Below are 14,766 nucleotides of genomic sequence, written 5' to 3'. Positions count from 1 at the left end.
CATGTCACTATTTCCATTTGTTTATCTTTCAGTTGGAATTCTTGGAACAGGACCCGTAGGCATTTCACTGTTAGTCTACACCTGTTGTTTCCGAAGTATGTGACAAATAACATTTGATACGATTCTTTTGTAGCTCTCGATGTCTCTACATATCTATGCAGCTTTGCATCTCTTTCAGACTTCCCCCTACCACAAACACACATGCATCTGCACACAGACACACACGCGCACAACAAAATACACCCATGTGCAAGTCATTCTGCTGAGCACTACCAAGGGACATATGAATAGGATACAACTGTATTGTTACCATGGCAACTTAAACATCATTTTTTTACTTGCTGTTTTAAATGGGGGTGATATGATCATCACTTAAAATTCCTTCCAAATTCACCCAAGCTTGCACGTCTCTAGAATATAGCTAAGAGGAGCTAATGCTAATATTACACAGAATTCACCCAAGCTTGCATGTCTCTAGAATACAGCTAAGAGGAGCTAATGCTAATATTACACAGAATAATCTACTGCATCACAAGCTGCTTTGTTCACTAGCCTAATAATGGTCAAAAACAGCTAGAAGGACTGTCGTGATTTCAACATGATTTATGGATATGACTATGTGTGGATATTGATGTATGGTAGTAGTGTGAATAAAACAATGAGACAGAAGTGTAGAACTGTGTTGCTCAGTTAAGACTGAGCTAACAGCCATCACTGGAATACAGCCAGAGGGAGAGGTGGAATACAACTCTTTTAATTGCAAAAGGGAATTGATTAATACATAGAACGAAGCACTGAAACAAGCCACTGTGACATTGCAAAAAACACCATCAAAGACATTGTACATTTCCCAGTAACCCAAGTCATAAAGAGAATAATACATTTGCACCATGATAAAGTTATCCTGGCAGTCTACAAACAATGAGAGTTTACACTGCGCTGACCGCAGCGCTACAATTCAAGACATTTAAAAATGCTTTACAGTTGGTTAACAAAGAACAAGTCTTAGTTTTCCTATTTATTCTTTTTTTAATAAAAAAAAAGGCACCACTGGAGCTGAGAGGTGTTGACCTCCTGTCTTACATGGTGACTGCAGCTTCACACAAAACAACTGACACAATGTTAAGCTGAAGAAAATCTGGGGCAAAGACAAAAGATATCAAACAGCTGGTGAGATAAAGTAGAACTGAAATGTCCACATAAGAAAAACAAACTCTTAAGGTTTTATTTTACACAGTGTTGATTCCCAGACGGTGTAAAAGTGGACCTCCAGTTGGACTAGCTGTAGTGCTGACATCACAATGACATCACCCGGCAGAAGGGGGGTGGGAGGAGTCTAGTTGCTGCGCTGCTCACTTGGGTCCAATTTAGCTGATTATTTTTGCAGAGTCAGGTAGATCCAGAGAGAGGTGCACACTGGATCACCTGACATACGTAATACATAGTCTGTCTACCTAATAGACTAGTATGTCACTATTCCTTGCGATGACTGCCACAGAAAAATGTCCCTGTATGCCTGCACCAATTCACTTTCCATTACACAATGTGTCCATCAGATTTAATTGGACATTCTCTCCAGGAACATAACATTATTATAACCATTCATGTGTTATTCTTCAAGAAAAGGAAAATCAGCTATTGTTTTAGACATATACGTATATTACTTTTAACATCATTTTATCAACAATAAAATTCAACTTTTTTTTTGAACAAATCCAAAAATGCAATTTCCTCCTATCTAAAAACTTTGTATTCAATCATTAAGCACTAAGAAAAAAAGAAACAAGATTTAGCCATGCAAAATGTGAGAAGCTCTACTTATTGTTTTTCTATGCTGGTGAAAATCTATTTCCCCTATATGGACATGGTCTGGTCAGATTGGACTAATGGGAGGTCCAAGTAACATACAGACAGTACATGTAGCCTACACGTATGACTCTACTGGGGCATTACAGATGATCTACATTTCAGATTTCCACGTTGCTCGTTTATTCAAAACTTGCCTCAATATAGTACACCTGGCTTTATCACATGAACATTAAAGTCTCCTTAGAATCAGTTTGAAAAAGGAGGAAAGATAATCATGCTAAAATAGACTTAAAAATCCTAAAACCTTTTTTAATAAAAAAAGATGTGCTTGTTTGTTTTAAAAAAAGGGCCACATTTTCTGGCTTTGGTTGGTTGGTTGGCTTCTACACACTAAGAGGACCCCCCCCCCCCCCCCAGTACTCCTACTCTAACGGTTTCAGAGCTTCTTGGCTCCTGTGCCTTGCAGTTTTCTTCCCCTCATAGATAGATGAAAAACATGTTATGTTGATTCAACGTTTGGCAGACATTGTATTGACGTTCGATGGAAGCATGAATGTTAGGCATTAGCTGGGATGTAGCGATGGCTATACACAATATTTACAGCAGATGAAAAGGACATTCACCTCTCATAGCTAAAGAGCCTTCCCCTAAAAATGTTCATGACTTTAACACCTTGAACCATAGCACAGAAAGAGAGATGGATACAGAGGGACATTATTAAAACTTTGACTCAAGTTTGACTACTACATCCCTGGATAAATACTCCATTTGCTGCTTGGAATTGTTCACTTGAATTTGGAAAATGTGTTGTTTGCACTATATCAGAATGCATGGTTTTCAAGTTAAAAAGACACTGTAGATATATTGTGGGAACTGCCTTTTTCAAATTGCTTGTAAATAAATGATGTGCTCTCTCTCTGAAAGTATAACAATAAACATGTAATAGTGAACTTTCACACAATATAATGATTTGGTGAATTTGTTAGAGGCGGTAATTCGTACATCATTGTCGTATACGCCCAGCATATACATTCTTAACAACATAGGATATAAAAACATGATCTAGTCGTGAATTCTCAAGCAGCAAAAGGTGGAACAGCCGTGGTGGCCAAGGCCAGGTAGACAACGCGTGGCACCAGGGAGAGATCAAATGGAGAAGTCCTCCAGGAACACTAGAGGGCGCTGGCCGTTAGTGAAGGTGGAGAGCATCAGAGATACATCTGAGTGGTAGGTAGGCCTGGGTGAGACAGGCAGGCAGCAGCAGCTGACTGACAGACAGAGACAGACAGGTAGGAGACTCTACATAGACTCGCCAAGAGAATCATCATCATCCAGAGATAGGGGCAGGTAGAGATCCTACAGGGAAAAACATGGAGGATCATTATCTGAATGAGCTGGGGCAGGGGGTTTCAAACTTTTCTTGCCCCGGGACCCCCGTCCAGGCAAACTGGCAGACCAGGTATATATTAACAAAAGAATAAATAAACACATATTGTCTTATCATCAGATAAATGATAATGGCAAGTAGAAGTAATCAACATTTTATGAATATATTTGGTAGACAGTTTCATTATTATGACCTCCCACAGTTCACTAGAAGAGAAAGTGGAGACTAACAGTCTATTAGCTAGAAAGGTGCAGGTATCTTGGCGCCATAGAGAACATTTGCTATAGTAAAGCACATTCTGCAATTCTACCCATTTTTCCATGGCGCTGAGGGACAATTTTGATGTTTTTAAAGCTAATTTCCTGCAATTCTATGCATTTTGCCATGGCTACTGCGGTGTTCCTCTGCGGAAACATTATAAAATAATATATGGGCTTGTGCCCTGAAAGCCCGGATTTTGGAATTTTCGATTCTCCCTGACAAACCATGTTTCCATCTACAGTTTTTATTCGAGTCAAGTCATACCGTATGAAAAAAAATAACGAGAGTTGTGATGGAAACAGGAACGGTCGGTCCAATTTCATAACATGGGGGATCTTTTGTGACTAACTATTATTATACATGTTTTGCTTTAATATTGCAGACACAGTGCATTCAGAAAGTATTCAGACCCCTTGACTTTTTCCACATTTTGTTTCATTACAACCTTATTCTAAAATGGATGAAATAATCCCCCCCCTCACCAATCTACACACAATACCCCAAAAACTGTTTTTTTTATTTGTGCAAGATTATTAAAAAAATGGAAATATTACATTTACATAAGTATTCAGACCCTTTACTAAGTACTTTGTTGAGGCACCTTTGGCAGCGATTACAGCCTCAAGTCTTCTTGGGTATTAACCTACAAGCTTGGCACACCTGTATTTGAGGAGTTTCTCCCATTCTTCTCTGCAGATCTTCTCAAGCTTTGTCAGGTTGGATAGGGAGCGTTGCTGCACAGCTATTTTCAGGTCTCTCCAGAGATGTTCAATCGGGTTCAAGTCCGGGCACTGGATGGGCCACTCAAGGACCTGTCCCAAAGCCACTCATGCATTGTCTTGGCTGTGTGCTTAGGGTCATTGTCCTGTTGGAAGGTGAACCTTTGCCCTATTCTGAGGTCATGAGCGCTCTGGAGCAGGTTTTCATCAAGGATCTCTCTGTACTTTTCTCCATTCATCTTTCCCTCAATCCTGACTTGTCTCCCGGTCCCTGTCGCTGAAAAACATCCCCACAGCATGCTGCTGTCAACACCATGCTTCACCATAGGGATTGTGCCAGGTTTCCTCCAGACGTGACGCTTGGATTCAGGCCAATGAGTTCAATCTTGGTTTCATCAGACCAGAGAATCTTGTTTCTCATGGTCTGAGAGTCTTTAGGTGCCTTCTGGCAAACTCCAAGCGGGCTGTCATGTGCCTTTTACAGAGGAGTGGCTTCAGTCTGGCCACTCTACCATAAAGGCCTGACTGGTGGAGTGCTGCAGAGATTGTTGTCCTTCTGGAAGGTTCTCCCATCTCCACAGAGGAACTCAAACTCTGTCAGAGTGACCATTGGATTCTTGGTCACCTCCCTGACCAATGCCCTTCTCCCCCAATTGCCCTTCTCCCCCAACTGACCAATGCCAGTTCTTCCATTTAAGAATGATGGAGGCCACTATGTTCTTGCGGACCTTCAATGCTGCAGACATTTTTTTGGAACCCTTCCCAAGATCTGTGCTGCGAAAGAATCATGTCCAGGAGCTCTACGGACAATTCCTTCAACCTCATGGCTTGGTTTCTGCTCTGACATGCACTGTCAACTGTGGGACCTTATATAAACAGGTGTGTGCCTTTCCAAATCATGTCCAATCAATTGAATTTACCACAGGTGGACTTCAAGTTGTAGTATCATCTCAAGGATGATCAATGGAAACGGGATGCACCTGAGCTCAATTTCGAGTCTCATAACAAAGGGTCTGAATACTTATGTAAATAAAGCATTTCTGTTTTATATTTTAGATTCTTCAAAGTATCCACCCTTTGCCTTGATGACAGCTTTGTACACTCTTAGCATTCTCTCAACCAGCTTCATGAGGAAAGCTTTTCCAACAGTTTTGAAGGAGTTCCCACATATGCTGAGCACTTGTTGGCTGCTTTTGCTTCATTCAGCGGTCCAACTCATCACAAACCACCTCAATTGGGTTGAGGTTGGGTGATTGTGGAGGCGAGGTCATCTGATGCAACAATCCATCACTCTCCTTCTTGGTAAAATAGCCCTTACACAGCCTGGAGGTGTGTTGGGTCATTGTCCTGTTGAAAAACAAATGATAGTCCCACTAAGTGCAAACCAGATGGGATGGCGTATTGCTGCAGAATTCTGTGGTAGCCATGCTGGTTAGTGTGCCTTGAATTCTAAATAAATCACAGACAGTGTCACCATCACACCTCCATGCTTCATGGTGGGAACCACACATGCGGAGAGCATCCGTACACCACTGCGTCTCACAAAGACACTGCGGTTGGAACCAAGGATCTCAATTTGGACTCATCAGACCAGAAGACAGATTTCCACCAGTCTAATATCAATTGCTCATGTTTCTTGGTTGAGAGAATGCCTAGAATGTGCAAAGCTGTCATCAAGGCAAAGGGTGGCTACTTTGAAGAATCTCAAATATAAAATATATTTTGATTTGTTTAATACTTTTTTGGTTAATACATGATTCCATATGTGTTATTTCATAGTTTTAATGTCTTCAGTATTATTCTACCAATGTAGAAAATAGTAAAGATAAAGAAAAACCTTGGAAGGAGTAGGTGTGTCCAAACGTTTGACTGGTACTGTATGTATGAAATTTGTTTTGATTTAGAATGGACCATTATCATGCGCCTGTATCGAAACAGGGGCAGCGGGAAAAAAATACATGTCATCTATGCACTTAAATAGCAAATGGAGGATGCTTTTCCCAATGGTTTATTTTCATGCCAGCCAGGTAGGCTATACTCCTTGTCACGTCTACTCCCGCTCCTTCCCTCCGGCGTTCGACGTCGCCGGTTTACTAACCGCCGGTCCTAGCATTTACCATTACACGATCAGGCATTCATCATTAGGCACACCTGGACTCCATCACTTCACTGATTACCTCCCCTAAATATGTCACTCCCTTAGTCAATACTGTCTGGGGAATGGAACTGTGTGTTGCATGTCTATACGCTACTCGTGTTTGTTATATTGTTCTCTGTTCCGTTTATTATTAAACTCACCACCTGCACGTGCTTCCCTACTCCCAGCGTCTACGTTACACTCCTGTTGTAAATATAAGCAATGTGCTTAATATCAGGAAAGTTGAGAAATAAATATAGTAGGCCTAGCCTATAGAAAGCTGATGGGATCCTCCTCTTTTTATTAGAGGCCATGACTCTGTTTTCTCACTCAATTGCATAGCCTAAAGAAATGTTGCGCAACATGAGCTCATGGGCTCTCATGAAGTGTTTGATTAGATTTTCTATTACATTTGCATCGATGTCAGAGTGATTAGAGGGACAATAGAGTGCTGAGTACTAGGCAGTTATCAAGTTTGGTAGGCTACTAATGACCAGCAGCAGCATCAAAGCTTGGAGAAGCCTAATTATCGTGACTAAACGGTCATGTGGAATTTGACTGCATTCATGACTCGTGACCGCGGAAATATAGTCACCGCAACAGCCCTAGTCCTCCCACTACGACTCTGGAAACAATGCAGTTTATTAGGCTACAGATGAACTAACTTATGATAAACTTCACAGGGTGGGGAAAGTGCACAGTAATCTTAATTATCTTTTCCAATAAATATCGAGGGTCTGATTCTGGTGACATGATGATCGATGCTTGACTGCCGTTTGACAAATAAAAATATTCTCCATAATAATCTCATCATGTAGACAAGCATACCGGCATGGCACACCCTACCCACACTATTCAACGCAACAGTTTTTGTGACAAAACTATCGGTAGAGCTGAAAATGTATTTGGTACATGAAAACTTAAGCGATAAAGTACTTTGTGTGCACACACCACTGCTGGGAAGGTGTATATTTTCTTTATGCGGATTTTAGAACATTCACATGAAAATCTGTCACCAATTAAGTAGAAACCTAGCTAGTGTCTAGCTTTAATTTGATTGTTAGTTCTCAAAGATGGTATTAATTATTCTTCGATCTGGTTTTGGTTGTTTAAGTTGACAGTTTTCCATCCTGAAAATGGCCGACTAAGACTAAGAATTTTCTATACAGAAAAAAACCTGTAATTGGCTCCAATGACTGTAATTTCCTCCATAATAAATGGGTAGTTCAAGATAGCCATTTATCTACTTCCCTAGTCGGATGAACAGAAACAGCTAGCATGCTAACTGTTCCTGTAGACTTCCAGTCATTACACTAACGCTAGATAGCATTGGCTTGTGAAACTACCTCTAACTTCCTTCATATGGGATGCAGATACATAAAATAAAAATGTTAAAAATCAAAAAAATGTGCGGACTCCCTGAGTACTTCAGTGGACCCGTGGATCCTCGTTTGAAAACGTCTGAGCTAGGGGACAGATCCTGTTCAATGAGTTCTGAGCTGAGCTATGGGCTTGTAGGTGAAGTATGAGAGAGATTAAGAGAGAAGGGAGTATAAGGGAGAACAGGGGAAGAGAGAGGGGGGGAGAGAGGGAGGGATAGGTAGTGGAGAGGATGGGGTACCTTCTGCTTGCGGTGGATGCCTGGGCTGTTGGGGGTGGAGGTGGGGGACTGCTTGCGGTGGATGCCTGGGCTGTTGGGGGTGGAGGTGGGGGACTGCTTGGAAATTGGGGTAGAGAGCTGGCTGCTGGAGCCCGTCCCGTTGGCTGTGAGAACCCAGACGGAGTGAGAAAGAAAAGGTATACAGAGAGAGAATAAGAGAGAGACCAGTGAATTAGATTGTGTAAGACCTGTATGCCAGGAGTAATGTCTATCACAGCCAGAAGAGGTCTGGCCACTCCTCAGAGCCCGGTTCCTCTCTTGATTCCTGCCTTTCTAGGGTGTTTTTCCTAGCCACTATGCTTCTACATCTGCATTGCTTGCTCTGTGGAGTTTTAAGCTGAGTATCTGTATAGGACTTTATGACAACTGCTGATGTAAAAAGGACTTTATACAATACATTTGATTGATTCATTGAGTGCTTGGCCCTCACTTGGTTGTGGACAGTCTCTCTCTGGGCAGCTGACTGACTGGGTCCCTGTTTGTTCCTCCCTGCCGGGGGACATTTGGCCATTACTCTACAGCCCTTTCAGGTTGCTAAGATACCCCTGGCCTAGACAGCGTTTACATCAGAGTGGTGTGATGTCGTAGTTTGTGGAGTAACACTTTTTAAAAGAGCAAAACTGAATCCCGAAGGAAAGACTAAAACAGATGGCCACTCTCTCTTCCAGGCTGAATTGTAAACAGGTACAGTAGCACAAGAGCAGAGCTTTGCAGATGAAGCCAACTTAAATTCCATAAAGTTCATATCTTCATCCAGATCTAAAATGTCTATTTAACTAAAACCAGAACTAAAAAGCCAAGAATGAATGATATGAAAGCAATGAAGATATGGACTATTCTAGTCCATGCCTATTTCAGAAGATTGGCCTATGGGTGTAGGGTGCTGTAGGGCAGTATAATGGCAAGGAGATGACCTTTTCCTGTCACATACAGACAACTTTTAGTCTGATTCCAGGCTTTAAATATAAATGGAATAAAAAAATAAGCACAGGGTGTTACGGAGAGAAGCAGGGTGTTACGGAGAGACGCAGGGTGTTACGGAGAGAAGCAGGTTGTTACGGAGAGAAGCAGGGTGTTACGGAGAGAAGCAGGGTGTTACGGAGAGAAGCAGGGTGTTACGGAGAGAAGCAGGGTGTTACGGAGAGAAGCAGGGTGTTACGGAGAGAAGCAGGGTGTTACGGAGAGAAGCAGGGTGTTACGGAGAGAAGCAGGGTGTTACGGAGAGAAGCAGGGGTACACAGAAACATGCATCACAGAAAACCTGGATTTTATTTCAATTGAAGAAAAATAACAAAAATGTGCAACAACACTAAACAAACAAACAAAACAAAAGAGTAACACCCAAACCACCATTGGAGGAGGGAGTTAGTAGGGTTAATATTGGGAAGGTACATAAAAGGGAGCAAGCATGCTGGCAGTCAGGCTTAAGTTTACTACCACCATGATAAACATATAATCAATATACAATAAATATTTTCAGACCAAGCTAAAACAATGAAATACCAAACATAAAACAGTGTGATGATGTCCTTTAAAACCAAACTATTTTGATAATGTGTCTGACTGCAGTGTAACATTGGTACCTCCGTGGAGGCTGTAAAAATCGTTTTCATTGAGACATTTGTCTCATGTTCTCCTGCTCATGACGTGGCTGCATCAGATCAAATAAAACAGGCCAACACTGGTACCCTCTACCCCTGTCTCTACCCTATGTGTCCCCCCACCCATCCTGATTCCATCACCCACCCGGGTGGCCACTCTACCCTCATCACAATAAAGAGGCTGTTTAACCTTGGACATTAGAAGGCCTAGTCACTTGGCTGTCCATCTGCTGCCTTTACAAGCCTGGGCTCCACTGGTACGCACTGAAATATTAAACCTAACACTTAATGGAGGTGCACAAATGTACGTCAAATAGCCAACGTTTGATCAGTGAGTTCAGTCTGAGCAAGCACCTCACTGTGGAGTGACACATGACCAGGGAGCATGCGACACTAAACCAATCAGTCGGCGTGACACATGTCAGATAGGAAAGCACCTTAATGGTGTGTGCTTATCTTAGCCTATGTGTGCACATCACTGGATGAATTGGTGTGAGAATAAAGTGAAAAATGGTGCCATCTTGTGCCATCAACCTTTCACCTGTCTAGTGAACCCTCTGACCAATATGATGAGTAGGTAGAACAGGTCTAGTAGTCATAACAGGTCTAGTAGTCATAACAGGTCTAGTAGGTATAACAGGTCTAGTAGTCATAACAGGTCTAGTAGTCATAACAGGTCTAGTAGTCATAACAGGTCTAGTAGGTATAACAGGTCTAGTAGGTATAACAGGTCTAGTAGTCATAACAGGTCTAGTAGGTATAACAGGTCTAGTAGGTATAACAGGTCTAGTAGTCATAACAGGTCTAGTAGGTATAACAGGTCTAGTAGTCATAACAGGTCTAGTAGGTATAACAGGTCTAGTAGGTATAACAGGTCTAGTAGTCATAACAGGTCTAGTAGGTATAACAGGTCTAGTAGTCATAACAGGTCTAGTAGGTATAACAGGTCTAGTAGGTATAACAGGTCTAGTAGTCATAACAGGTCTAGTAGGTATAACAGGTCTAGTAGTCATAACAGGTCTAGTAGGTATAACAGGTCTAGTAGGTATAACAGGTCTAGTAGGTATAACAGGTCTAGTAGGTATAACAGGTCTAGTTGTCATAACAGGTCTAGTAGTTATAACAGGTCTAGTAGTCATAACAGGTCTAGTAGGTATAACAGGTCTAGTAGGTATAACAGGTCTAGTAGTCATAACAGGTCTAGTAGTCATAACAGGTCTAGTAGGTATAACAGGTCTAGTAGGTATAACAGGTCTAGTAGTCATAACAGGTCTAGTAGGTATAACAGGTCTAGTAGTCATAACAGGTCTAGTAGTCATAACAGGTCTAGCAGGTAGAACAGGTCTAGTAGTCATAACAGGTCTAGTAGGTATAACAGGTCTAGTAGGTATAACAGGTCTAGTAGTCATAACAGGTCTAGTAGGTATAACAGGTCTAGTAGTCATAACAGGTCTAGTAGGTAGAACAGGTCTAGTAGTCATAACAGGTCTAGTAGTCATAACAGGTCTAGTAGGTATAACAGGTCTAGTAGGTATAACAGGTCTAGTAGTCATAACAGGTCTAGTAGGTATAACAGGTCTAGTAGTCATAACAGGTCTAGTAGGTAGAACAGGTCTAGTGATTTTGCCATTGTAATTGTTTGTTAGATACATTTTAGACTACAAATGCTATGATCGTATATTATCCATATGTTTGTCTTTTTGTATGTTCTTTGTATACCATTTTTTAAAATATTCGAGTTAACCAATGATATTAGGCCATACTTGGCCATGATTACAAACACCTGTGTGTCTCTTGACACTATATAAAAGACTCATCTCGCAGTGTTTGTGATGATACCCTGATGAAGACAGCTTCGCTGTCGAAACGTTGGTTATTACATTTCTGCATCTGAGCTCTTAGAGTGTGCGGCTTTCCTTTATTTTCTAGTGTTCTACTCCGCTAGCCAGCACCTCGCCTTTATAGGTGTGCGTTTCTTTTTTCTAGATAGAACAGGTCTAGTAGTCATAACAGGTCTAGTAGTCATAACAGGTCTAGTAGTCATAACAGGTCTAGTAGGTAGAACAGGTCTAGTAGTCATAACAGGTCTAGTAGTCATAACAGGTCTAGTAGTCATAACAGGTCTAGCAGGTAGAACAGGTCTAGTAGTCATAACAGGTCTAGTAGTCATAACAGGTCTAGTAGGTATAACAGGTCTAGTAGTCATAACAGGTCTAGTAGGTATAACAGGTCTAGTAGGTATAACATGTCTAGTAGTCATAACAGGTCTAGTAGTCATAACAGGTCTAGTAGGCTTAGTAGGTATAACAGGTCTAGTAGATATAACTGGCCCAGTAGTTATAACAGGTCCAGTAGGTATAAAAGGTCTAGTAGGTCTAGTAGTTATAACTGGCCTAGTAGTTATAACAGGCCCAGTAGTAATAACAGGTCTAGTAGGTATAACTGGTCTAGCAGTTATAACAGGTCTAGTAGTTATAACTGGCCTAGTAGTTATAACTGGCCCAGTAGTTATAACAGGTCCAGTAGTTATAACAGGTCCAGTTGGTCTAACAGTTCTAGTAGATATAACAGGTCTAGTAGTCATAACAGGTCTAGTAGTTATAACAGGTCTAGTAGATCTAACAGGTGTAGTAGACGTAACAGGTCTAGTAGGTATAACAGGTCTAGTAGGTATAACAGGTCTAGTAGTTATAACAGGTCTAGTAGATCTAACAGGTCTAGTAGGTATAACAGGTCTAGTAGGTATAACAGGTCTAGTAGGTATAACAGGTCTAGTAGTTATAACAGCTCTAGTAGTTATAACAGTTCTAGTAGATATAACAGGTCTAGTAGGTATAAAAGGTCTAGTAGTTGTAACAGGTCTAGTAGTCGTAACAGGTCTAGTAGGTTTAGTAGGTATAACTGGTCTAGTAGATATAACTGGCCTAGTAGTTATAACAGGTCCAGTAGTAATAACAGGTCTAGTAGGTATAACTGGTCTAGTAGGTCTAGTAGTTATAACTGGCCTAGTAGTTATAACTGGCCCAGTAGTTATAACAGGTCCAGTAGTTATAACAGTTCCAGTTGGTCTAACAGTTCTAGTAGTTATAACAGGTCTAGTAGATCTAACAGGTGTAGTAGACGTAACAGGTCTAGTAGGTATAACAGGTCTAGTAGGTATAACAGGTCTAGTAGTTATAACAGGTCTAGTAGATCTAACAGGTGTAGTAGACGTAACAGGTCTAGTAGGTATAACAGGTCTAGTAGGTATAACAGGTCTAGTAGTTATAACAGCTCTAGTAGTCGTAACAGGTCTAGTAGTCGTAACAGGTCTAGTAGGTTTAGTAGGTATAACTGGCCTAGTAGTTATAACTGGCCCAGTAGTTATAACAGGTCCAGTAGTTATAACAGGTCCAGTTGGTCTAACAGTTCTAGTAGTTATAACTGGCCCAGTAGTTATAACAGGTCCAGTAGTTATAACAGGTCCAGTTGGTCTAACAGGTGTAGTAGTCGTAACAGGTCTAGTAGGTATAACAGGTCTAGTAGTTATAACAGGTGTAGTAGTTATAACAGGTCCAGTTGGTCTAACACTTCTAGTAGATATAACAGGTCTAGTAGGTATAACAGGTGTAGTAGGTATAACAGGTCTAATAGTTATAACAGGTCTAGTAGTTATAACAGGTGTAGTAGTCGTAACAGGTCTAGTAGGTATAACAGTTCTAGTAGTTATAACAGGTCTAGTAGGTCTAACAGGTGTAGTAGGTATAACAGGTCTAGTAGTTATAACAGGTCCAGTAGGTATAACAGGTCTAGTAGGTATTACAGGTCTAGTAGGTATAACAGGTCTAGTAGTCATAACAGGTCTAATAGTTATAACAGGTCTAGTAGTTAGTGCATTATCCTGATCAAACAAAGGCTGGATTTTTTTGAGTCCCCATTTTGATTTATTAGTGGGAGTATAGGGCAACACAGCATGCAGAAGGTGTTGTGTTGAGGTTAGAGGGCAGTGCCCACCAGTAAACATTGTCAGCCTCACTGTCTCACTCACAGTATAGACAGACATGGCAGACAGAACAGACAACAACGGGCACCAGGGTTTAAACACCCTGACTGTGCAATCAAATCCTGGACAGCAACATGCAAATTACAGACATATAATTCAACATAAAAAAATGAATGAAACAAAATCAATAGAACAGAAAGTCACATTATGATAATGACATGTAAAAACAGTAATAACCACATGTATCCATGTCAGATGGTTTAAATCTAGCTGCGTTTAGAATCAGGGTGGCTGGATGGATGCTCATAGTAAAGGTGAGTAGTAGTATCTGTAATAAAGTCTATGTGGGCCAGCATGGAGTCACATAGTAGATGAGACAACAATGAGCTCACTCGATTCAGCAGGAGACTTGCTGCGCCGGATCGGACCTGGACTCTTAGAACCTTTCTTCTTCATCATCCTGCACCCTTCTGTGAAGAGAAACGTAGACAGACAGACAGACAGACAGACAGAGACAGACAGACAGACAGACAGACAGACAGACAGACAGACAGACAGACAGACAGACAGACAGACAGACAGACAGACAGACAGACAGACAGACAGACACACACACACACACACACACACACAGTGTGTGAGCATCAGACAAACAGTAATCACAGTAGCATCTTTCATGTGAAAGGCAGCATTGACAAAGAAATAGAAGTTCATAAAAACAGATTGACATGGACACTGTAAAATATTAATTGATTACCAAATGGCATACAGATGTGTCTTTAATGAAGTCCATTGTTGCTGAAATGTTTTCAGCAAGGGGGATTATGGGGTAGTTTGCTGGTCTCTGTTGTACAAAGACTAGCTTCATAGTGAGCTTCAGTCTATGTGGTTTCCGTGTGTACAGCAATTATATATTGTGTATGTAGAGCGGGAAGGTTTACTGTCTGTAGACAGTATGCAAAGCGGTGAGGTTTACTGTCTGTAGACAGTATGCAGAGCGGTGAGGTTTACTGTCTGTAGACAGTATGCAGAGCGGTGAGGTTTACTGTCTGTAGACAGTATGCAGAGCGGTGAGGTTTACTGTCTGTAGACAGTATGCAGAGCGGTGAGGTTTACTGTCTGTAGACAGTATGCAGAGCGGTGAGGTTTACTGTCTGTAGACAGTATGCAGAGCGGTGAGGTTTACTGTCTGTAGACAGTATGCAGAGCA

At 41.3% G+C, this 14,766-nt stretch overlaps 1 protein-coding gene across 1 annotated transcript in view; it reads right to left on the bottom strand.

Annotated features, from left to right (window-relative positions):
* Positions 1-732: 732 nt before the first annotated feature.
* LOC115204332 (neuronal migration protein doublecortin) overlaps positions 733-14,766 on the bottom strand; it is a 101,531-nt gene continuing 87,497 nt past the window's right edge. The window contains exons 6-8 of the mRNA XM_029769825.1: positions 13,949-14,026; positions 7,935-8,077; positions 733-3,165 (exon numbers count right to left, since the gene is read on the bottom strand). Of these exons, the coding sequence (XP_029625685.1) occupies positions 3,109-3,165; positions 7,935-8,077; positions 13,949-14,026 (278 nt within the window). The 3' untranslated portion in view covers positions 733-3,108. The remainder of the gene's footprint in view (positions 3,166-7,934; positions 8,078-13,948; positions 14,027-14,766) is intronic.

Source organism: Salmo trutta, chromosome 12 (genome assembly GCF_901001165.1).
Source record: "Salmo trutta chromosome 12, fSalTru1.1, whole genome shotgun sequence".
NCBI classification, from domain to species: Eukaryota; Metazoa; Chordata; class Actinopteri; order Salmoniformes; family Salmonidae; genus Salmo; species Salmo trutta.
The sequence above is the reverse complement of the archived record's forward strand: the minus strand, read 5'-3'. Positions and strand labels throughout refer to the sequence as shown.